Raw genomic sequence first — 24,154 nt, forward strand, 5'->3', positions numbered from 1 at the left:
CCTCTTAAAGCTTTTTTTTTAAAAATATTTTATTTATTTATTTATTTATTTATTTATTTATTATATGTAAGTACACTGTAGCTGTCTTCAGATGCACCAGAAGAGGAAGTCAGATCTCATTTCAGGTGGTTGTGAGCCACCAGGTGGTTGCTGGGATTTGAACTCTAGACCTTTGGAAGAGCAGTCGGGTGCTCTTTCCCACTGAGCCATGTCACCAGCCCCCCTCTAAAGCTTTTAAACAACAGAAAAATAGCCAAAATATAAGTCAGCCACTGGGAGATACAGGATAGTCTCTATACCTTACTTGAACATATTTTGTTCTAAAAGTATGATTTGAAGCCATATAAATATGCTATGGAATTATGATATGAAGTTCAATGAGATCAGGGAAGCCCTAAAGATCTGAAATAAAATGAAATAAAGATGGGCAGTATAGTGACATACACCTTTCATCCCCACACCTGGGAAATCAGAGACAGGAGGATTTCTGTGAGTCCAGACCAGCCAGGGTTATACAGTGAGAGCCTGTCTCAGAACAAGAAAAGGTTTGGCAACCTGCCCACATATAGAGAAAAGAACTTTCTCTGCGGGCCTGACGCACGCTAAGCAAACGTGTCCCTAGGTGGCACTCCAGCGACACAGTCCTGTGGTGGGGCTGCTGCTGGGACCCTGGGACAAAGGTCACACATGCTTGTGATGCTTGGGACCCTCGGGTTAAGATTGTGAATCAAGATATGTCATAGTAGTGGGGTTAGGTAAAAAAGTCCCTGGGGTTGAAAATCTGAAGCACCAGCTGGGCCATGGTGGCTCACACCTTTGATCCCAGCACTTAGGAGGCAGAGGCAGGCAGATTTTTGTGAGTTCAAGGCCAGCCTGGTCTACAGAGCTAGCTCCAGGACAGCCAAGGCTACTCAAAGAAAATCTACAGGGAAGGTGTGTTTCTATGGGTTTCTGCCTCCACACTTCCAATCGGACCTCGGGATAAAACGATCACCTTCACCAGTAAGTACTAAGTCAATAGTAAATGAACAAACGAAACCCGGGCGGTGTCTGCAGAAAGCCCGGGGACAGTCAGGGCCAGGCAGTGAGCCCTCTATCCCTCAGACTGTGGCCTCTGATCATTATTTCTCCTCGGAAGAAGTCAGAGAGCTTCCCTAGGGCACTGCCCCACCCAGCCCCTTCTGGCTGTCGTGTACGTGAGATGTGCTGGGGACTTGAACAGTTGTTCTGCTCACTCCGTGCGATGCTGCGGGAACCGAGGACTTCCTGCATGGCCGGTGAACACTCTACCACCAAGTGCTATTTCCAGCCCCTGAATTTTTTTTTTTCTTCAGATAAGAGCTTGCTGTTGGGCCAGGCTGGCCTCGAACTTGTGACAATCACCCAGCCTCCCTAGTGCTGGGACTACAGTCATGAGCTACCACACTCTGCTAGGTTCCCCGCTCCCCAACTGGTTTACGTGTTGAGAATTACATGTTGCTGTGAGTACCACATCACCATAGGACTCTGCACTGAAGTTCCAAATTAAAAGGACTTAGGTATGTAGGGGGACAGGCAGAGCGAAAACAGACCCGCTTCCTTAACTAAGCAGGGTGACAGACTCACGTCTGCTGAGGAAGCGTCCTTAAACAGGAGGGGCCCTATCAACACTGTGGTCCCAGAGGGCTGGGGTCTGCAACAGAGACTCAGAACTGAAGTGAGGGACTGAAGTAAGGGAGCAGAGGGCCAGGAAGTGACTGCACGTGATCGCTTCTGCACATAGTAAGTTTGGTGATCTGGGCGTGCCTAGATCTCAGAATTTTGCTTTTTTTTTTTTTTTTTTTTTTTGTTTGGAGAAGTACTGGGGACAGAACCCAGTGCTTGGCGTTTTCTGGATCTTTTGTCTCTCTACCTTCAAGAATGAAGGGCTCAGGAGCACAGGGGCCCAGAGCTGCGATGGGTCACACTTACACATGAAATACTGGAAGGCCTTGGAATTCACAAGGATGTTAATCCCTGTTTGAAGAGAAGAAAATGTAAAGGTTAGAGGGCCCAAGGTAGGCTGGGCATGGGTGCCCTAGCACTCAGGAGACAGAGGCAGGCGGATCTCTGAGTTCGAGGCCAGCCTGGTCTACAGAGTGAGTTCCGGGACAGCCAAGGCTATGCAGAAAAACCCTTTCTCAAAAGAAAACAAACATAGCCCTTGACTGAAAGGTGACTATCCCATGAAGAACTGCGGGCATCTGTCTTAACGCTCTTTTACTTAGTTTTTGAAATGAGGTTTGCTATGTGGTCCAGAATGACCGCAAACCTGCCATCTTCCTGTCTGAACCTCTGCAGTGCTGCGGTCACGGGTGCCCACCTGGCCCTTGGATTTTGAATTACTGATCAGGGTCTTTCCTGGTCCTTCCTGGCTTCTTTCCCAGCTTGGTTCCACACACTCACCTTTGAAGATGAGGAAGGCTGTCCGGGGAAGCTCATCAAACCAATGCTGTCTGTTCTTCTTTGTCTGTAGTGCAGAGGACCCAGGGGAGAAGAGGTTAGGCCCAGGGACCAGAACCTAGCCCAGACCTCCACAGGGCCCGGCCTCCCACTCTTGCTGCTAAACTTGGAACAGCAGTAACATTTAGGGATCTAGATGATAAACTGGACATCTGGGGTCCATGTATGGATCACATTTGCATATGGCTCATCTCTCTGAGAAGCCTTGGGAAGGTTGGGTCACGGGGTCTGGATTCCGGTTGTGGCTGAGGTCCATGCACCACTGAAGGCTGAGTTGCCCTCCTCACTTGCTGGATACGAATGCAGGGACACACTCACCTTCCACTGCAGAGCAGCGACTTCGTAAATATCATAGAAGTCCTTCAGGCTGTCACAAGCAAAGTGAAAGGATGGTCACAGGCAGGGCCTGTCACACACGTTGACACCCACCCTCTGCCTCTCCCAGGAAGATGGATACCTTATGGGACCTAGCCCTGAGCCAGGGCTCTCACCTGTAGTGGCCTGATCTCCAGGGGCTATGATTACTCAGGCCACACTGACCACCTCTGACCTGCAGAGGCTGCCCCTGAGGGCAAGAGAGGCCTCCGGGGGAATGACAGAGTAATGAGCCTGCTGCCCTCACTTTCACAGCAGGGAAAACCCAGCTGAGAGGGCGGCACCCTTGCACTTACTGGCCTCAAGGCCAGCACCGACTTCTCTCTGGCTCAGTCCCTCCAAGCTCTGGTGCGCATGTGCATGTGCGTGTGCGTGTGCATGTGTGTGTGTGTGTGTGTGTGTGTGGAGGGGGATGCTTTCCTTTAGGTCAGAGGACAACTCTCAGGGGTTCTCTACTTCTACCATGTGGGTCCCAGGAATGAAACTCAAGTCGTCAGACTTGGCAAAGGCACTTTTATCTGCTGAGCCATCTCACCCTCTCCTGTGTTGTTGTTATTATTATTATTATTGACAAGATCTGAAAAAGTCCAAGCTGGCCTCAAACTCTTTTCATACCTGAGGGAGGCATTAAGTTTCCAATCCTCCTGCCTCAGGCCTTAGAGACATGCATCAGCAGCACACCCAGCTTCAAACGTTTCTCTATCTCAGGGATAGGACTGAAACAGACTACTGTTTGGCTTCTAAGAGATTACCAAGGAACACGACCATGTAAGAGTCGTGGTGTGATCTGCATCTCTCCAAGGCTTCCCTGCATCTATCTCCTAATGCCCAGAACAGCTTTGCTATGGGACGGAAAGGTCTGGCTGTGTGGCCCAGACGTGGTACCCAACTCTCTCTTTCTTTTTTTCTTTTTTCTTTTTTTTTTTAAAGATTTATTTATTTATATGTAAGTACACTGTAGCTGTCTTCAGACACACCAGTCGAGCACATCAGATCTCCTTACAGATGGTTGTGAGTCACCAGGTGCTTGCTGGGATTTGCACTCAGGACCTTCAGAAGAGCAGTCAGTGCTCTTAACCGCTGAGCCATCTCTCCAGCCCCCCAGACCCCTGGCTCTTACCTGAGCAGAGGCGTGTTGCTCTGGTTTAAGGCCTTGAAAGTCAGGAAGCGTTCTCTTGCACTCATCCGGGGTTTGTAGAAGCGCATTAAGCCTTCGAACTGCCTGTAGGAGATGCCAGTCGGCCTCTGCAGGAGAGGGAGGGGAAGGCGGGGACATGAGGACACAGATGGGGGTCCCTGGGGATAGGACCTGCATTTCTCCCATAGGCAACATAACAGCCACAGGGTCACCAGCTCTGCCAAGCCAAATGGTGGTGGTGGTGGGGGGAGAGAATGAAGTCCCTCCCTGTGACCCCGCCCCCACTGCCCTACCCGTTGGTTGGCAAGCAGGCCGTAAGCATGCTGGATGGCGGTCCGTTTGTGCAGCAGCAAAGACTTGAACTTGTGCTTTTCAATGTCGTTGAAGGTGTCGAACACCACAGCCAGGAGCTGTAAAGGGACAAGCATGGCGTCCTTGGCCGCCCTAGGTGAGCCTGCAGGATCCAGGGGTCACCCTCTGTCCCCCATACAGGGCTTTCACTGAGGAAAGCCTCCAGTGGGCTGCACTGCTCGGGACAGGGGTGGGTACTTGGAAGGTGAGGAAAGAAACTGCTGCTCTTTGTACATTTCTCTCCTGAAGTCACCATTGCTGGGTTTTCCCCAGGGCCCTGTCCCTTTCCCCCATAGCTGGCCCCTAGCTGGTCAGAGGAAGGGCCTGGGGAAGAGGCCACATGGACTTCGACCTTGGGGCCTCCTCCTCCTCCTTCCACGGTTACTTTTCCTGTGAGTTACAGCTTCGGGTGAGGCTCCATGAATAGTGGGGAGGAGAAAACCAGAACGCCAGGAGGGAACATTCTAGAACTGCCCCAGAGCAAAATCAGTTTATTAATGAGGGGACAGAGGATGGGGAAGACCTGAGTGACACTCTGTCTTTCTTTCTTTTTCTTTTCTTTTAAAGATTTATTTATTTCATGTATATGAGTACACTGTAGCTGTCTTCAGACACACCAGAAGAGGGCATCGGGTCCCATTACAGATGGTTGTGAGCCGCCATGTGGTTGCTGGGAATTGAACTCAGGACCTCTGGAAGAGCAGTTTTCTTAACTGCTGAGCCATCTCTCCACTCTGTCTTTCAAAGCTGTTCTGAGTGTGTGCTCCTGATCCTTCTAAGGCCACCCACACCCACACACCCCCACACACACACACCTACACACACACACCCTCACACACACTGCTTCCCATGCAGATGGAAGGTGAGTGTGTCTCTACCATAGCCCGCACAGGCAAGACATTTGCGTGTGTGGGCAGACAAGCTTTGTCGTACATTTACTCAGCCCTGTGGCTGGACCGCTCCAAGGAGAGATGAGCTACAGATGAGAATAAGCACAGGAGTGTGGCTGGGTACCAAAAAACCCCCCAACTTACTAAAACTAATTATTGTATGCACACACATGCATGTATGTGTGTGTCTGTGTATGCCGCTGCATGCTACAGTGTGTGTGGGGGGGGGGGGGCGGTCAGAGGACAACTTTGGGGGGGGTCTGTCTTTCCTACTCAGGCTGTGAGGCTTGTAGGAAAGTGTCGTTACCTGCTGAGCCCTCTCTCTTAGATTTTGAGACATCTCGCTATATAGCCATGGCTGGTTTGGAACTCGCTATCCCCCTGCTCCACCTCCCATATGCCACGTGGAAATTCTGACTTTCCCTCGTTGTAGTCATCCGACCGTCGGTATCCCAGAGTCCCGCCTGAGGGGAATGCTAAGAGGCACAGGTTTTGCCCGGTCAGCCTGGCAGCATTATGCCGGCCTCTTTCCCTAAAGTTTCCTGGGGCTGTCCACACTCTCATCATGCCTGTGTGATGGAGTCTCTGTGAAAACAGGGTTTGGGGTGCTTCCAGAGAGCCTCGCGTGGGGAGGGAAGCAGGGCGTCCACTGTGCCCACGCAAATCTCCATCTGGACTCCTTGGCAATTCCTTTATGATAAAGCTGCAAACACTTCTCCCTAGTTCTGCGAGTCACTTGAGAAAAGGGCCGAGAAACCCCGACGTGCAGCTAGTGAACTAGAAGCAAAGGAGTCTCCTGGTGCTTACAGCCGCCTGAGGTTCGGAAAGCAAACCCCTTGACCTGTGGGGTCTGGGGCTGTCTGCACATTCTGTGGCCAAAACTTGCTAGAAAACACACACCTGCGTGACCACAGGATGACCTTCAGGGACTGAAGAGCTTGGACCATGGCTGGTCCAGGACCTAAGTACAAACTAGCTACGGTTCTTCACAGCCATTTCCTGTGCATCTCTGCATCGACCTAATGCCTTGGTGGTTATAAAGGAAATCCTTTAGGATGTACGAACAGAGCAGCGATCTAAAGCCTAAGAACTCCCCCAGCCAGCAAAGGAGGTCCACGGCAGAACTTGCCTTCTCCTTAATGGAGTTTCCACCAATGTATTTGAAAATTGTCTTGATTTATGACATCCCTTTGTTCTGTTCAGACAAACTCTCTCGGCAGAGTTACCACAGGAACACGGGGTTTGGGGCAACCTCCGTCTGTGTTCCCGGGCCACGGTCTCCTATCCCCTCAGAGGTCAGTGACAGTGAACTGTGTCACACTGGACTGTATTGGGGACACACCAGTCAGCGTCCGCTCTAGCATTGTTTGCTGGTTGGTGGGGAGAAGCCCCTCACCTTGTGGGGCTTCTTGAGTCTCCCGAGGCCGTGGTGAGAGCAGAGGAGAAGTGTCTGCTTCTCCTGGTGCCTCTCAGTAGCTGACAACTTAAAACCACTACAGGAGACAGTTGGTGTGTTACTTTGTGATGGGAGGGACGGAGGGAGGGAGGGAGGGAGGGAGGGAGGGAGGGAGGAAGGAAGGAAGGAAGGAAGGAAGGAAGGAAGGAAGGAAGGAAGGAAGGAAGGAAGGAGAAAAGAACATATTTCTTTTAAGTTTTCAAATCTGCAGATTTCAGGAAACCACACAGACAGAGTATCTCCTCTCCTTGTCTTCCTTTTGTTTTTGTATGTGTGTGCCTGAGTGTACACGTGCACAGCATGTGTGTGCAGGAGCTCTCAGAGGTCAGAAAAAATTGAATCCTGTCATTGTAAGTGCTGGAAACCAAGCCCAGGTCCTCTCCGAGGGCAGTATGTTGCTCAGCCAGCAGAGTGTTTGCCTAACATGAACAAGACCCCCCAGTTCCACCCCCAGCACCACATAAAGCCAAGTGTGGTGGCGCATGCCTGTCATCTCAAATCCAATGGGCTGGGGGTGGTCCAGGGTTATAGAGCCTGGCCTGCATCCGAGAGGATTTAGGTTCGATTTGCAGTACCACAGAACCCAAACGCTACGGGACGCCCTGGTCTCCGCTCACTCTGCTGTCGCTGTGGGTCTTGGCCTAGTGTTGGCTTTTGCCTGTGATGGCAGAAAACATTCCTGGTGGCCCTGAGCCCCAGCCAGTGTCTCTGCAGCATCGGTGTGCACTGGAGCTTCCTGCCCTTCACAGGGTGCAGTGCCAAGTGCTCTGAGCTGTGTGATGATGGGCACACGTGTCCCTGCAAGTCTGACACCCAGCTGCTCCCCCCACCCCCACTCCACCCCCCCACCCCCCCGCACATGACAGTAACAGAACCACACAGCAAGGCAGGCGCTGGATCTACAGCTCTCTCTGCACAGCTCTCTAACTAGCTGGCTCTGTTAGTGCAAAATTTTCACTGTAGGGGTGGGAAAGATCTGGCACCATCTACAAAGTGGAGGCACAAAGCCGGGAGACCCGGCCATCTTCACCGCATTCTGCGGGCGGGCGCCACACCCGACCATCTACTTGGTGTCCCCACATCTCTGTCCGAGGGCCCCACTGCTGCAGTGGGGCCACGAGGGACACTCACCAGGTTCATGATGAAGTACAGCTCAATGGAGAGGTATACAATGAAGAAGACACAGGACCAGGGGTTCCGGGAGTAGGAGGGCATCATGACGTCTGGAAAGCTGTGTGCGTGGGGCAGAGGGTCACCTTAACCTCTAAGGATGCACCTTGCGAGGGACAGCTGCTCCCCTGCACTCCCAGACAGCCCCCTTCCTTCCACCCAGCCCTGTGTGCACTGAGACCGGGGAGGGGGTGCGGGGGAGAAGGGGGGGTGACAGACATCCCTTGGCTGGATGTGGACAGAGGTCAGTGGTGGGAGTGACCCCAGACTTACTTGGCTGTGGTCAGGAGAACAAACAGGTTGACGATGCTGTTCTCCAGGGTGCTGAAGTACTGCAAGGAAAGGGCGGGGATGGTGTTGGCAGGTCTGGACAGTCTCCTCTAGAGCGCCTCTCCCCGTTTCCGCCTCGGAATGCAAGGGGCACCAGGGCAGAGGTGCAGTACACATGGGAGCCTGCGCTATGGAAGAAGCGGGCTACCAACTAAGGGAGGGAGGGAGTTTCCTGGGGGTGGGGGTGGGAGGGGGTCACCTGTCCCTGTGAGAAGCTCCCCTCCTCCACTTTCTCTGCTAGAATGCCCCAATGTTCCAAACCTGATCCCTGGAAGCTTCGTCCATAAGAACAGCAAAGGGGGGGGGTCCCCTTGGCTCTCAAGAAAAGCAGTGGCTCAGGTCTGAGGGGTGGGGACTCTTGGGAATCAGAAACCAGACAGGGTACCCTTCTTAACATGGCCAGGGTCCTCCCAGCTACCCTGTCTGACGGGAAGGCCCCTCCATAGACAAGGGACCAAGAGCTCATTACTTACGGGGTCGGAAGGGTTCGTGGAGAATAAGTAGAAACCTAGAATGTGGTAGAAAAACAGACCAAGGCTGGAGTTAGAGCAGAGCCAGGGGAAGACGCTGGAGGAGGGCACTAGGGTTCGGTGAGGACTGCAGGGCTCTGGAGAACACACGTGCTGGCTAACGGGGGTCATGTCGCTGCGTGCAAGCCTGCTGACACCTAGGCTGCGTGCTGGCTCTGAAAGGTCTATTCTTTAAAAGGGGCTGGAAATCTGTTTATTTTATTTTATTATTGTTGTTGCTGTTGTTGCATAAGATTGACTTTTAAGCTGATGGTTCGAGGTTTTCAAACTAAACAAATTCCAGCAGTGGGCTGGGTCATAGATGCCGGCTGCCAATAGAGTGTCTCTGTGCTCTGTGGACATGGCAGCCAATCATGCAAAAGGCAGGCCAGGCCGTGGGCAGGGATGTTATTCCTTCCTTAGAAGATGGAGGCAAGACATTCAAGGGTTCTAAGCCAGCCTGGGCTACACAGTGAGAGCCAGCTTCCCCAGCCCCTCTTAACACATGGGGATGCTCTATCAGTGAGAAATGCCGGGTCTGTAGCCTTCTCAGCTGTCGGGCCCGGAGACTGACTGGCAGGATGCCCGGGGATGGGGTGCTGTGGGTGGTGGTGGCTCTGCTCACCGAGGATGGCGAAGATGATCATAAAGAAGAGCAGCAACAGGAGGATGTCCATGAAGGGTGGCAGAGACTGGAAGATCTGCCGCAGGTTGCTGGGGAGAAAGATGGCCAGCTGAGGGGTGGCAGGGGTGGGAGGGCTGATCTGTGTCCTGGGGTGGTGGGGGGGATGGGCTGGCGGCAATTCGTCTGGTATACCTGACCTACTGACCCAGGAGGGAGCCCTGCTTAGCTTAGTAATGTACCCAAGGCCTCCACTCAGCAGGTGACAGGGACAACAACAGTGTGTGTGTGTGTGTGTGTGTGTGTGTGTGTGTGTGTGTGTGTGTGTACACAGCCACTTCCACCGAGTGACAGTCTCTTAAAGGGAAGGCATAGCAGAGGCTACATCACCTGGGGGATCAAGGTCACCTTCCACAGCATACACACACACATACTAAGCTACCCAATCCCAGGAGAGTTTTTTCTAACTTTGGGCACAAAGGATGAATTCCCTGCCATCAGCAAGTCCCTGACCAAGTAACCAGATGGAATCTTTACAGATGGGTTTAATTCTATATCAGGTCAGCTCTGGGCTCAGGGCTCTGGACTGGGTGGGAGGAACCTACAGGACAGAGCTGAGAAGATGACACACGCAGACATGGGAGGACCCTGGGCCATAGTGAGGAGGGCTGCAGTCCCCAGAAAGGCCTACCCAGCCTCAGGCCTTACCGCCGCACACCGCCACAGTAGCGACAGTCCACCAGGAAAATACAGCGTAGTGCCCGGGTCACCCGCACGTGGGACGTCTGCCGAACCAGCACCACAATGGCCTCGATGAACTGCACCACGAGGACGGACGTCTGGAGATGACAGGTTGGGACACGGTTAGCTCCCTGACCCAGACTCCAACGCACAGAGCAGACACTGATGAACACAGCCCACGGGGGACCAGCAGGGTTCTTTCCATTTCCGCCTCTCTCAACAGCAACAGTGAGCCCTCCTGCGGCCAGTACAGAGACGTGGCCTGAGATGAAGCTGGTATGCAGGTCCTCTTGACAGTGAAACACCACCCTGGGTGCCCACCGATGTTCTCCCCAACCACCTCATGGCACCAGGAAGCCCTTCGGGACTCAGTTCATTCCAGGTCTACTCATTTGAGGATATGGAAGAACCATGTGACCCTACAGGTTTCTGGCATACACAAATCATCTCATTGGGCTACACTCCCAAGCATACGCTGGGGCTGAGGAGATTTTGAATGGAACCGTAGACAGATGTGAAGGGGACCTGGGAGGAATCACGGCAGGGGGATGGACAGATAGATGTATTACCTTGACCATGGTGCGTTTGTGCCGGACGAACGTGTAGAAGCCCAGCCACCGCAATTTCATGCAGAGTTCAAATACCACCACCATGAGGGCAAAGAGTTCCAGCGTGGCGTGGACCTGCAGCCACAGAGGTGAGAACCATCTTTAAGGAGACCATACATGCACAAACACACACACACACACATACACACACACAAATACCAGAGAGAGAGAGAGAGAGAGAGAGAGAGAGATCTACCAAACCTCAAGATGCCAGAGAAGGCTTTATAGACAGAGATTTTCCCAGATAGCTAAGAATAAACCTGACATTCAAGAGACAGAAATGCAGACCCACATAGTATAAAGTTAGGAAGGAAGGAGTCTAAGACTCTAAGAGATTAAAAAGAAATTCTTGTTCTGGGGAGAACTGTGCAGTACTTATTTAAAAAAAAAACAACCCACAAAAGGCATCCAGGAAACAAAAACTGGGGATTAAAAACAAAAAGAAGGCAAAAGACTCCAAATGTAACTGTCAGCGTAACTGTCATCTCCATCTAAGTCGGCTGCGAGGGCTGGGGAGATGGCTCAGTGGGTAAAGACACCGGCATTCCATCCTCTGAACCCATACACAGACAGAAAGAGAACCCACTCCACGCTTGTCCTCTGACATATGCCATGGCATGAGTGCAGGTATACATACACACACACACACACATACTCACATGTACATACATGCACACACACATGTACACACTGATATTCACACAAACACACATATTCACACACAGACACACACAGACACTCACACACATACAAAGACACTCACACAGACACACACAGATACACTCACATGGACACTCACAGAAACACACACACATACACTCACAGACATACCTACTCACAGAGACACTCACACAAATACTCACACACAGATACTCACACTCACACAGACACAGACACTCACACTACACAAATGCACTCACACAGACACAGATACTCAGAGATACACACACAGACACTCACAGATACTCAGAGACACACACATAGACACAAAGACACTCACAGATACACACATGCACACACACAGGCTAATAGTAACTAATTTCTTTTAGAAAGAAGGACATATAAACAGCCAACTCTCTTAACAAAGGACAGAGGACAGTGATCCCAGGAAGACCAGTAGTGGGGCTTCATCCACACCGACGTGGGCTGTGGCTCTCCCAGGCGGGACCACAGCATAGCCCAGTGAGACAGGCCTCTGAGTGAGCTCTGCAAGGCCCCTACCTGTCCACAGAGTCACTGGGAAACGGAAGCGCACCCACTCCGGCTGGGAGCAGGGAGGACCTCCTCTCTGTGCTTCTGGAACGTTCCGCGTTAGGTCCCCTGAAATCACTGACAGGGGCATCATGGCTCCCTTTTCCTCGGGGCACTCACGTAAGTGTGCAGCTTGAGCACGGGGACAGCGGGGGACTCGCACAGCGACAGCAGCAGCAGGAGCAGGGCCGTGAGCAGCTCCATCATGTAGAAGAAGTGGTTGTGGACGAAGAGGTAGGCCGCCAGCGCTCTGGCATCCTTGGGGTGGGTGAAGAACTTGTCGTTGTTCTGACCTTCCTACAAAGACAGGAGAGCCTGAGCACAGGAGCACAGAGGTGCCCAGGAGGTGCAAGGGCAGAAAGTGGGGCTGGTCACAGAGGGTCACACTGGGCTCAAGGGGTAGACAGGTTAGCCCCGCCTCTGCCTGCTGCCCGCCCAGGAGCTGCTGCTTAAACCTGCCCAACCAGGAGGGCTCCGAGAATTGTCTGATCCCTGCAGGGGGTAAATTCTTAGGCATGAAGAGTCTATGCATAGGCCAGACTAGCAGCTTGACCTAGGCTTCCTTCCTCAGTCTTCTCTGCGGGCAGGGTAAAGCTCCCCCGCCTTCCTCCACAGTGGTGAACAGGACCAGGCTGGAGCTTCCCGGAGATCAAAGATATGGGAACTTAATGCCAGGATTCTGATGGCCGGCACACCAAACTGTGGCCATGGGACAGTGAATGATAGTATCCTCTGGGAGGAGCCATTCCCAGTGAGGTTCCTGTAGCACAGCCCTGACCAGTAGAGCCTCTGTTGCACCCTGTGTACACTTAGCTCCTTGCTTAGGGATTTTTTATGTGGGAGAGAGACTACAGCACCCCAATTTCACCTTGGACAGACTCCAGGACGCCCCTCAGTGTTCTGTGACGCACACAACAGCCCCCCACGAGGAGCAATGCACCGCAAATGCCACAGTACCGAGGCTGTACCTCACTCATTCACACACACCTCGGTGGCTCAACATCCTGGAGAAAAGGCTTCGAGACAGATTCCCACATCGGGGAATGCAGTGGAAAAGCATTCACACTAGGGGTGGGGGTGGGGTGGGGGGCGCCCTGTCTTCCCCGTCCTTCCCCATGACCCTCTTCCCCTTCCCAGGAGGCCATGGCCAGAGCTGACAGGAGATTCAGTTGCAGCTGCACACTTCTGCTGCCCTTGCCAGTCACAGAAGACAAACCGCAGCCCAGACCAGACGGAGGAAGCAGAGGCAGGTCGTGCCCAGGGGAGGCCGCAGAAGAGCCCCATGGTCTGAGCAGGGCGGAGTCTCCCACCATCTCACGGCGGCCTCGGGGGCATGGAAGCTTCTGCTTTAGATTACTAAAAATATGCAGTTCTTGTGCAATTTTTCCAACCAACAGCTGGGGGAGAAGGTGTGGCTGGAGACTGCCTGATAGGAGGCTCGGCTTCCAACTCCAGGATCTGTAACTGCCCAGGGGATGGCCGGTAGGGGTCGTTTCTCTCTACCGGCTGAGCATCCACACCGGAAGATCTAACTCAGCTCCTAAACAGAGCTCTGGGTTGTGTACAGACCGCCCACCCCAGGCCTCTGCTCTCTGGGGTTCAAGTCTCCAGGGCACCAGAACCTCTACACTCATGGTTCTCTGGGATGAAGAGAGAAAGTTAACAGTCAAAGAGAAAAGCACAGGGAGCCACTGGCAGCTGCCACCCTTGATGTGCCACCCAGGGCCGGCATCCCACATACACAGGGACCCGGCCTTCTCCTAGGCTGCAGGAGGTGGGCGCACACTTGAAATCCCAGCACTCCTGAGGCGGAGGCAGGTAGGGCTCTGTGAGATTGAGGCTAACCAGGTCTACACAACAAGTTTCAGGGCAGCCAGGGCTACACAGTGAGACACAGTTTCTTAAACAAAAGGGAGAAAATTATGTTGCCTGAGACTATCTGAATTTATGTTAACAAGCATGTAATAGTTTTAAAGAAAAGTACCGCTTTAAAGAAAAAAAAATCCCTAAACAGTACCAGCCATAGTGGCTCATGCCTTTGATCCCAACACTCAAGAGGCAGAGGCAGGGGAATCTCTGTGAGTTCCAGACTACATAAAGTGACCCTTCTCAAAAAAACAAAAACAAAAACAAAAAACAAAACAAAACAAAAAAAAAAAACAAAACAAAAAACAAAAACCCCTCTCCCCAAAACAACCATGAACTATCAGTCCAGACAACAGCAACAGGGCATGTAAGGAGACCAGACCCTGGAGCCACCCACTGCATAAACAACCCTTTGCTACCATCCAACGCAGATAAAATGTTCCCTAAGGACTGACTAGATCTTTGTGTGTGGTTCTGGAAGACAGAAGGGACAGACTGGGGACCTAGAGCAGACTCAGCCACAAATGGGGCTCAGAGGAGGACCGGGCACACAAATTCCTATGGCACAACCAGGTAAGCTCCCCCTCCCCATCCCCGGACTATTCTCCCCCCCTCCCCCCCTCCCCCATCCTCCCCCATCCCCCGCTTCTTCTCTAGAGCAGGGACGACTAAGCAGAGCCCAGCCTGGCTTCTAAGCTGCTGTGCTGAGCGTGCCCCTCCCCCTCACTCCAGCCTCCAGGGCCTCCCCCCAGGCACTGACCCAGACCCACTCACCTGGAGGTAGATTGCCGCCTCTTGATAATTCATCTCCCAGTTGTGTCCGGTGGGACTGGAGTGGGGGCTGTCCGCTCTGGAGACCAGACTGGGGACCTGGGAGTTGTGGACGCTGTGGCTGCCTCCATCTGTGTTAGGAGAGGGGAGAAACTCAGAAGCCGTGGTGGTTTGAATAGGAATGGCCCCCATAGTTTGAATCCTTGTTGGAGGAAGTGTGTCACTGTAGGGGTGGACTTTGAGGTCTCCTATGATCAGGCTACGCCCAATGTGGCACAGTCTTCTGCTGTCTGTGTGGGGGCCCAGTGGGTGGTCAGTCCGTCCATGTGCCAATCTGTATTTCTAGCAACAAGCATCAGGGAAGCTGGTCAAAAATACTTTCTCTTAAATAAGAAGAAAAAAAAAAATGGGCCAGCAAGATGGCTCAGCGGATAAAGGTGCTTTTTACCAAGCTGGACGACCTGAGTTCACTCCCTGGGGCTCCCATGGTGGGAGGAGGGGCGTGAAGACACGCCAACCCCTTCAATAAACAGATACTTGTAACTCTTAAAAAATAAAAAGAAGTACAAAAGACCAGAGGGAGTGGGGGGAGGGGAAGGCTAAACCTACACATGTCTATATATATTTAGAAAAAAAAACGCAGGAAAAAAAACAAGAAAGAATCTGGCTGTCTATGAGGACTGAGGGCGGTCAGAAGGGAGGGCTTACTGCACAGATTTTTGACTTTTGGAAGCTTGTGGCAATCCGGCTGAGTCAATCATTTAACCACAGTGAGTCCTCCCCTTTCCCCTGGGGGGAGGGGCGGAGGGAGGGAAGGGCACGGACAGGACCATCTGTTGCTTTCTTGCTCCCACACTTGATCACCTCTCCCAGAACCCTGGGCTGCTTTGTTCCGGCACAGTGCCCGCTCCCGCTCCCACCCTCGGCCACAGTGTTTGGCTTGGACAGAGGCAGCTCTGGCTCACAGGCAGCTGACCTGGGCTTGCTGGCAGAGCCCAGGGATCATGGGCGAGCACTGGAGCCAGCCAACTGGAGCTGAGTTTGGCACCTGTCCTGGGTCAGCTGGGAAAGAGGAGCTCTTTCGGTGCTCCTGGCTGCCTCAGAAGGGTCAACCAACAGGGTCCCTTTGACTTCCAAAGCTTGTTAGCCTGGCTTGTCACAATCCTCCATCTCTCCTGATTCCCCCTCCGTGAATGTGAACACGGGGCAGTGAGTCCCACACGGTTAATTTACGGAGGAGAAATTAATCTATGACAATCTGGTTCCCCATAAGCCACAGCAAACGAGTTCTCAATAGGAGGAACCCGGTATTTAGGTACAGTTATTCGCACAGGCTAGGACAGAAGAGGCCGGGGACTGCTGGGGTCCCTGGGTCCCAAGTTCTCTCTAACCTGGAAATGCAGGCCAGGGTCACTGGGTACGGCCATCCACAAGGCGCACCCCACAAATTTATAAAACCGCACAGAAGTTACTGTTGACATGCACTAAAACATACATGTTTTAAAATGCAGAGGTTGACAATTGTGTTTCTAGAGGTGTGAGGAGTAGAACCCAGGACCTTGTGGGCACTCTATCGCTGAGCTACACTCTCAGCCCAACAGCATGTTTTATGTCTATGCACACTTGTGAGAAAGAAGCAGCTACATCAAGAAGTTAAACGAGAGCTGCAAAGATGACTCAGGGGTTAAGAGCACTGGCTGCTCATCAGAAGGTCCTGAGTTCAAATCCCAGCAACCACATGGTGGCTCACAATCATCCATGATGAAATTTGATGCCCTCTTCGGTGCATCTGGAAACAGCTACCGTGTACATGTAAGTACAATGTACTTACATGTAATAAATAAATCAGAAGAAGAAGAAGAAGAAGAAGAAGAAGAAGAAGAAGAAGAAGAAGAAGAAGAAGAAGAAGAAGAAGAAGAAGAAGAAGAAGAAGTTGTTGTTGAAGTTGTTAAACTAGTGGGGGGGAGTGGTGGCCGGGTAGCACAACCTGGAGTCCCAGCTTTGTGAGGCAGGAGCACTACAAATTACAGAGTTCAAATCCATCCCAGACTTGAAATCTCTACCTCAGAATAAAATGTAGGATCTACCGGAGAGAGGGCCCAGAGGGTTAGGGTAAGGCTCTTGCTGCCTAGCTTAAGGACATGAATTTGACCCCCCACCCCCACCCCAGGAGAGAACTGATCCCCACCTTGGTCTCTAACTTCCACATGTGCACGATGTACAAACAGACACAGTAAATAAACACGTATTAGGAGTTTAAAAAATAACCCTAGTCTGATGGCACATGCCTTTTAGTCATAGCACTTCAGAGGTAAAGGGGAGGTGAATCCCTTTAAGGTCAAGGCTAGCCTGGTCTATATAGCAAGGTCATCGGCCAGGGCTGTGACAAGACTCTGTCTCAGATGGATGGATGAATGGGTGGACGGACGAGCAGACAGACAGACAGATAGGTACATACATACATACATACATACATACGTCAAAAGTAAAAGTGGTCCAGACATAGCAAGATGCTGTCTCAAACAAACAAGTTAAAAGCAAGTAGGCCAAGAGCACAGCTCAGCAGGAGAGCACAACCATACTGTGCATGAGGCCGGGAGTCAATCCCCAGAACCATAAAAAACTAAACTAGGGCTGGCGAGATAGCGGGTAAGAGCACTGACTGCTCTCCCGAAAGTCCTGAGTTCAAATCCCAGCAACCACATGTTGGATCACAACCACCTGTAATGAGATCTGATGCCCTCTTCTGGTGTCTGAAGACAGCAACAGTGTACTTATTCATAATAATAAATGAATCTAAAAAAAAAACCCAAAAACTAAACTAAACTAAAAGGATGAAAAAAATGAAGCCAGGTGGTGGTGGTGGCGGCACACATCTTCAATCCCAACAGGCAGATCTTTGAATGCAAGGCCAGCCTGGTCTACAGAGTGAGACCCTGTATTGAAAAACCAAAAATACATAAATAAATCTAAATAAAAGACTGAAAGAGCCATGGCTTCCTCTGTCTCCTGTCTGGTTGCAGAGAATCACTCAGCCAACACCCTGCCTGATGTCCCTGCAAGCCTTACAATGTTCTGTAAGAGGTTCTGTCCGGTCTGCACATCTGCCTGCCTCTCAGTCTATGCAGTCTGAAATGCATCCCTGCTGTTTGGCTAGTCAGTCAGTTCTGGATTACTGAGTATACTCCACCCTGTAACTGTGTCCTCAAGTATCCAGTGTCCGCCCCCACTTCCAGTGATACTGACTCCAGTGCAGCTGCAGAGCGCCAGGCGGTGGAGCAAGCTTGCTCCTTCAATGTAAATGAATACTAGAGGTCAGGTGACCAGTCACAAGTGTAACCTCCTAAGCACAAACCAGGCCAGGCACGGTGGCTGGCCCATGCAAACCCAGTACTTTGGGGACTGGGGCTGGGAGATCCTAACGAGCTTGGGTTACAGTGAGACCCTGCCTCCAAAAGGAGGAAATAAAACCCGCCAAACAAATTCCCAGGAAGAATCATTCTCCATTCTCACTGGCTGCCTGAGCCACCCCCCCACCCCCCCTTCCCCCCACCCCGAGTGCTGCCATCAAACCAACAGGAACAAAACAGAATACAAAGTAACAAAGCAACCAACAAAAGCAGGCAGGCAGATGCAGGTAGCCAGAGAAACAACTCCAAACTCCGACCCTGCCGACTGTGCCCAGACAGAGGCCCTCTAACAACACAACCTAGCAGCTCGGCTCTAAGAGAACAGTAACACTGTTAGCACACATGAGCCACTCTCCCTTCGCCTCGTGAATCACAGTCCACCAGCCAGTCTAGCTTGCACTAAAATGGCCACACACCTACAGGGCCTGGCCTGAACACCAGATACTGAGTAGCTTCTTCCTCACTAGGGAGAGCATCGCCTTCTGCACTTCGACACCTGGCACCGAGTCCAGATGTGAGAAACTCTGTCTGGAATCAGAGGACCAACGATGAGGCTCTTGGGGTGTTCCTGGGGAACACGGGCTAGCAGAGGAGCACGAGGGGGGGTAGGGGGGAAGGGGGTGGGGAGTGGGGGTGGGGGAGGGGTGGGGGGCTGCGAGGAGGCAGAATGGGAGTGTACTGTCCTAGGCCTATAACTGCACAGGCAACAGCTGAATCAACACAGGCCGAGGGGGCCTCAGGAAGTTGATGGGCCCGCCCCTAGGATCAAAAAAAAAAGAAGATTCCACACAGATTCCAGCTTCAAACCCTTCCTGTCTGGCCACTGCCAACAAGCACCAAATACTGTATAAAAAAGGTACATGTGTCAGTTTAATTGTCTTTGTGTGTGTGTGTGTGTGTGTGTGTGTGTTCACAGTTTTTCCAGACAAGGTCTTTCTGTGTGGCCTTGGTTGTCCTTGAACTCGCTCTGTATAGTTCAGGCTGTTAACTGTCTTTAATCTTCTCACAGGCTCCTCTGCTCTGCCACAGCTGGAGCCATCTCTCCTGTGAACCAACCCAGGCACTTCTGTGATCTTGTCCTCTCAACATCCTGCCCCAAGACCTTTTCTATATCAGAGAAATCTGGTGTGTGTGCATGTGTGTGTGTGTTTGTGGTTTATGTTTACATGTGTTTGTGTGTTTATGTGTATGTGTGTTTGTGTGTAAATGTGTGTGTGTATATGTATGTGTTGTGTATAAATGTGTGTTTGTGTGTGTGTGTTTGTGTGTATATGTATGTGTTATGCATGTATATGTGTGTGTTTGGTGTGTTTGAGTATCTGTGTCTATGTGTGTTTGGTGTTATTTGTGTATGTGTGTTTGTGTATGCATGTGTGTATATGTTTATGTTGTGTTTATGTGTATGTATGTTTGTGTGTTTTTGTATTTATTTGAATATGTGTATGTGTGTGTTTGTGTATATGTGTGTGTGTTTGTGTATGTATGTTGTGTTTGTGTGTATGTGTGTGTTTGTGTGTATATATGTTTGTGTATGTATGTGTGTTTATGTGTGTGTTTGTGTATGTATGTTGTGTTTGTGTGTATGTCTGTTTGTGTGCGTATGTGTGTACGTGTGTGTTTATGTGTATGTATGCATATATGTGTGTTTGTATATGTGTGTGTGTGTGTGTGTGTCAACTTCCCAGTTCCACATAACCACCTTAAGAAAACCACAGCAGGGCGGGGGAGACAGCTCAGCTGGGAAGGTGTTCGAGCATAAGCATGAAGCCCCCCAGAGCCGCATGTGGCAGGGCTGTAACACCAGCACTGAGACAGGGAAGTCAGGTGGTCCTGGGGGGCTCGCTGGCCAGCCAGTCTAGCTGGCAATGTGAGCTTTGGGTACAGTGAGAGACTCAACATCTCAAATAGGACATTGGAATACAACCTCTGGCCTCTCCACGTATGCACAGGCATGTGTACCCACCCCCACACGCACAGCACAACACACACACACACACCTACCTTAGCCAGCTGGTATTAGTCTTCTACTTCAGAAATAGAGTGTCTGCCTCCCTGGGAAACCATAAGCATTTACTCTCAACACACACTCCAGTTAAACAGGCCATTCGTCATGTCATCTTATCCCTTTTACCTCTTCTCCATCAATATCCTGGCCCCTCGTTATTCTGAAACCTTCTGCCTGAAGGACCTTTAAGCAGTCCATTCTCTCTAGTCTTTCAACTTTCCACCCTCCTGCTGCCTCCGGAGAGACTGCCCTTGGCTCTGCTGTGAACTCCCATGACCTCTGGCCCCTACATGGTCCCAGGAATGCTCAGACTGTGGCCAAATATCAGTGACACAGGGACATGGACCTTCGATATAGTCTGTGGTGTCCTCAAAGCACAGAGTGTGTGTGTGTGTATGTGTGTGTGTGTGTGTGTGTGTGTGTGTGAGCCCAGTATATAAAGAGTCAACAAGTCTATATAGAACTGATGTGAAGTAGGGGATCTTGCCTGAAGATCACACACTCCCACGGGGCACAGAACAACATGTGGCCAGGAGCAAAGGGCACGGAGCCAGGCGCAGGACCCGGCAGCATTTACCCAGAGCGCACTAGGCAGCACCCAGGGGTGTTAATGGGTATGCGTTAATGGGCCCCTCTGTATTGTTTTAAAGATTGAGGGTTGCAGAGGGGTGGATCTATACAAAGGTGAGCCAGGACAGACCTTTCAGAAAGCACAGAAAGGGAAAACATGGTTCCAACTTCCCAGTTCCCCCTCCCTCTTCTGTGCATCTGAGCATTTAACCCTTCGCAGTGGAGGACACAACACAGACCTTGGCGAGGCCTGGGACTTGTTAGTGGCTCTCATGCGGGGAGAACAGGCCTGAAAGGCTCTGGGTAACCTGGGTCACTGAAGGGCTTTTCAAGGAAGCCCCAGGTGATTCCACAAAAGCCTCCTTCAGCTATGCAGGTGGCCGGCTAGGATATTTAGGGATTACAGAAAGGTCATAAGTAGTGGGCAGGGAGCCACTGGCCCTCCCAGCCCTTTCATGTGGAGGTTTTGGTGGCTTCGGGTCCAAAACCTCTTGCAGTCTAAGCTGCAACCCCCTGCCTGAGCCTGCTTGTCTGCCTAGCTCTGAGGCTGGAGTCTCTCCAGCTCCTCAGGGCCTATTGTCCCTTGTGTGAGCTGTGCTCAGGGGCTTGGCAGTGTTCCACAGGGAAAGGATAATTAAGAACCCCATGGAAGGGCACAAGGGATGTATCAAAGCTCAGAGGGTGGACCATGTGGCCGGCAAATTCAGGTGAGGAACTGATCCCACGGCCTGGCTTCGATGAACACAGGCCAGATTGGAAGTAAACTGGAGAATGCCCTGTGGCTCTTCCGTATGTCACCACACAGTTCATGATCTATCCCCCTGATCCCACTGAGGCCAGACTCCCTGAAACTGCTACAGAATCCCTGGCTGCACTGTCCCAGCCCTCGTGACACTGGCACCCACCGACCCTGGTGACAGGATCTGCCCAGCCTCCTCCTGAAGAGCCTCCCATGAGAAATAGTTGATGGGTCTTCAGGTAAAAGAGCTGGGCTTACGAAACATCACCTCGGTGTAGCTTCTCATCATGGACTGCTGTAACAGGCCCTGTCCAACTCAGACCGTTAAAGACCCCATCAGCCCCTGGGACTTTGGCACGTCCGAAAGAACTTTCCAGGTGACCTGCATTGCCAGGAGGCAAGGCATACCACAAGAGCCACAATGGAGAGGCCAGGATGACATCATCAGGGAATGGTCCTGGGGCTAGCTTTCCTCAGACTCCTCAGGACAGCAGCTGCCCTTGGCCTCTGAATTTCCACTTGTCTGGGAGTCAGCTAGAAATTCACAGGGATGCAGGGACCGACCTTCGTGGGCAGTGGAAGCAGATTCCCTTCTCTGGCACCCACAGTTTGGAACAAACCAGAGAAGGTGACTGGGTAGCTGGGACAGGGCACTCAGCCACCAGGAAGATGACACCCTGAGCCTGGGGAAAGTTCCCTAGAGGTACACAGTGCGTTCAGCTCTGTCGGTGCCCTGGGCAGGGCTCTTCAAAATCAGGCTGAGCAGACACGAAGACCTTGACCACTAAAGACTTGTGTTGTCCCTGCCCCGGGAACCCCATCCCTAAGCCCTGGCCATGGGCCCAGAGACATGAACACAACGTTATGGGAGAACAGAGAAACAGGGACTGGAAAGCAATAGGCCAGAAAACAACCGCCCAGACTTGGGCGGAACACGCACCGCCTCCAACCCTGAGTCTCAGACAGCCCAGGATGACCCGCGTGCACAGATGGCCGCGCCGCCTCTAACGCTGATGTAACGGGCCCAGGCGCTCCCTGCAAACAGCTGGCTGCTTCGCATGCAGCCTCTGAAATGGCCCTGCGGGGAATCCGAGGATTCCGCTCGCTGGAGCACAGCAAGAGGCAGCATCCTGGTGCTGTGGATAAATAGAAATGGCTTCCATATGCCAGCCATAAAGCAGGGGAAGAGAGGCGAGGAGGGAGGGAGGAAGACAGAGGGAGAGGGTGGGCAGGAGAGGGGCGGCTCTGCCTCCACACGTCCAGCAGGGCAGGCCAGCCCCCGTTGGCCTTGAGGCCTGGAGAGGCAGCTCTGGGTAAAAAGTCTGAAAGCTGCCCTGGTAGAAGCTCTGATCCAAAAGGTAGCAACAAATGACTTGGCCTGATCCATGAGACAAGAACTGGAAGTCCACAGAACTCTCCTTCCAAACTGCCCTTGGGCCTCCCACACTCTTTAAAGGCACACCAGGCATGCCTGTCCCTCTTCGATGGCAAAATACCCCTGCCACACAGTAAACCTCTTCCGAGGAGCCTCAGTTTCTCCACCCTGCGCTGGGACCTGTGCCAGCTGTGCTCCGGGCACAGCAGCAATAAATGCAAATACCCAGAAAGCACTCGGAGCCCGCTGGAAACCAGAGCCCACCAGAATGACAATGAGCAGCCCGCGCAACTGCTTGCCAGTTGTCACTGAGAGTCCCACTCCATGGGCGAAGCTGGAGGAGGAGAGAGGGGGTGGGGATAAAGTAGAGAGCACTGCTGGGGTGTTTGCAGGGGCCATGGCGCTTTGATGCTCCCGGGTGGATGGCACTTTGAGGACTCCCAGACAGAAACCCGGCAGAATGAGAAGCCAGGAGGCACACTGCCCTCTTCCAAACCTCTGCTTTCTGGTAACTGGCTGTGAGATGGGGTGGAGAGTAGATCCCTGGTATCAGCGTGTCTACTGAAGGCATATCCAGGCACACAGGGTGGTCTCTAGGGCCCAGGGCCCTCTCTAGTTCAATGGCTGGCACCAGCTCAAGGCCAGTCCTGCCAAAAGCTTACTTGGGCCCAAGGAGCAACAGAAGGCTCTGTAGGACGACTGCATGGGGCAAGCTCTGTTATAGAAGAAATTCTGGCTCAGAAGCGGTCAGGATAAAGCAGTGTACCACCTCTAACTGTCTTCAACCGCCTGACCGGGATTGAACAGCCAAATCTAAAGGGATTCATTGGTGTGGCTTGCCCTCCTAGAACTTGGCAGGCGAAGGGCCAGAAGGTTGAAAGCAGTAAATCTAAGAAGGGGAAGGCAGGAGGGAGCAGGAGAGAAACAGCTGGCCTTGGGAGTCTGGAAAGGGGGGGGGTGAGGGCAGGGAGGGGACACAGGGGAAGGAGACCAACAGTATCACTGATGTTGCAGGTGGAACTGTCTGCAGTGTGCACCCCCCCCCAAAAAAAACATACACACACAAGAGGAGGCACTAGACATGTCTTATAACCCTAGTACTTGGAAAACAGACAAGCAGTGTGTTCTAGAACTGGGGAAGGGGAGCAGAGAGTGGGAAGCCCAGGCATGAAGCATAAGTAGGCATCGCGCAAGGCGTATTTGGAAAGCCACAGAGAGTTCCAAAACCCAGAAGCTTAGAGAGTCACAGAGAATAGGTAAAGGCTGAGGCAGGGGACTGACAACAGTGAAGCTGGCCACTGGAGGAGCGAGCCCCTAGGGGCCATACCTTGACCCGCCTCAGGAGCTGGACTCTGCTGCTGCGTTCCCGCCATCCACAAAATGGGGGCGCTGTTGTGCGGAAAAGAGACTTTCCCAAGGTCAGCAGAGATGGAGCCTGAGTTCTCATCTCTCCTCTGTTACTTCTGACAGCCCAAGGTTGTGGGATGGGAGACCGG

At 52.1% G+C, this 24,154-nt stretch overlaps 1 protein-coding gene across 3 annotated transcripts in view; it reads right to left on the minus strand.

Moving 5' to 3' along the window:
* Tpcn1 (two pore segment channel 1) overlaps positions 1-24,154 on the minus strand; it is a 57,310-nt gene that overhangs the window by 12,045 nt on the left and 21,111 nt on the right. For all 3 annotated transcript variants that reach the window (XM_021162094.2, XM_021162092.2, XM_021162095.2), the window contains exons 3-15: positions 14,563-14,690; positions 12,043-12,219; positions 10,633-10,746; positions 10,031-10,161; positions 9,326-9,414; positions 8,665-8,699; positions 8,135-8,193; positions 7,823-7,922; positions 4,288-4,404; positions 3,977-4,101; positions 2,800-2,848; positions 2,425-2,488; positions 1,951-1,995 (exon numbers count right to left, since the gene is read on the minus strand). In XM_021162094.2, the coding sequence (XP_021017753.1) occupies positions 1,951-1,995; positions 2,425-2,488; positions 2,800-2,848; positions 3,977-4,101; positions 4,288-4,404; positions 7,823-7,922; positions 8,135-8,193; positions 8,665-8,699; positions 9,326-9,414; positions 10,031-10,161; positions 10,633-10,746; positions 12,043-12,219; positions 14,563-14,690 (1,233 nt within the window). The remainder of the gene's footprint in view (positions 1-1,950; positions 1,996-2,424; positions 2,489-2,799; positions 2,849-3,976; positions 4,102-4,287; positions 4,405-7,822; positions 7,923-8,134; positions 8,194-8,664; positions 8,700-9,325; positions 9,415-10,030; positions 10,162-10,632; positions 10,747-12,042; positions 12,220-14,562; positions 14,691-24,154) is intronic.

The sequence above is a fragment of the Mus caroli genome, unplaced genomic scaffold (assembly GCF_978045245.1).
Source record: "Mus caroli unplaced genomic scaffold, Mus_caroli_1 scaffold_4, whole genome shotgun sequence".
Taxonomy (NCBI): Eukaryota; Metazoa; Chordata; class Mammalia; order Rodentia; family Muridae; genus Mus; species Mus caroli.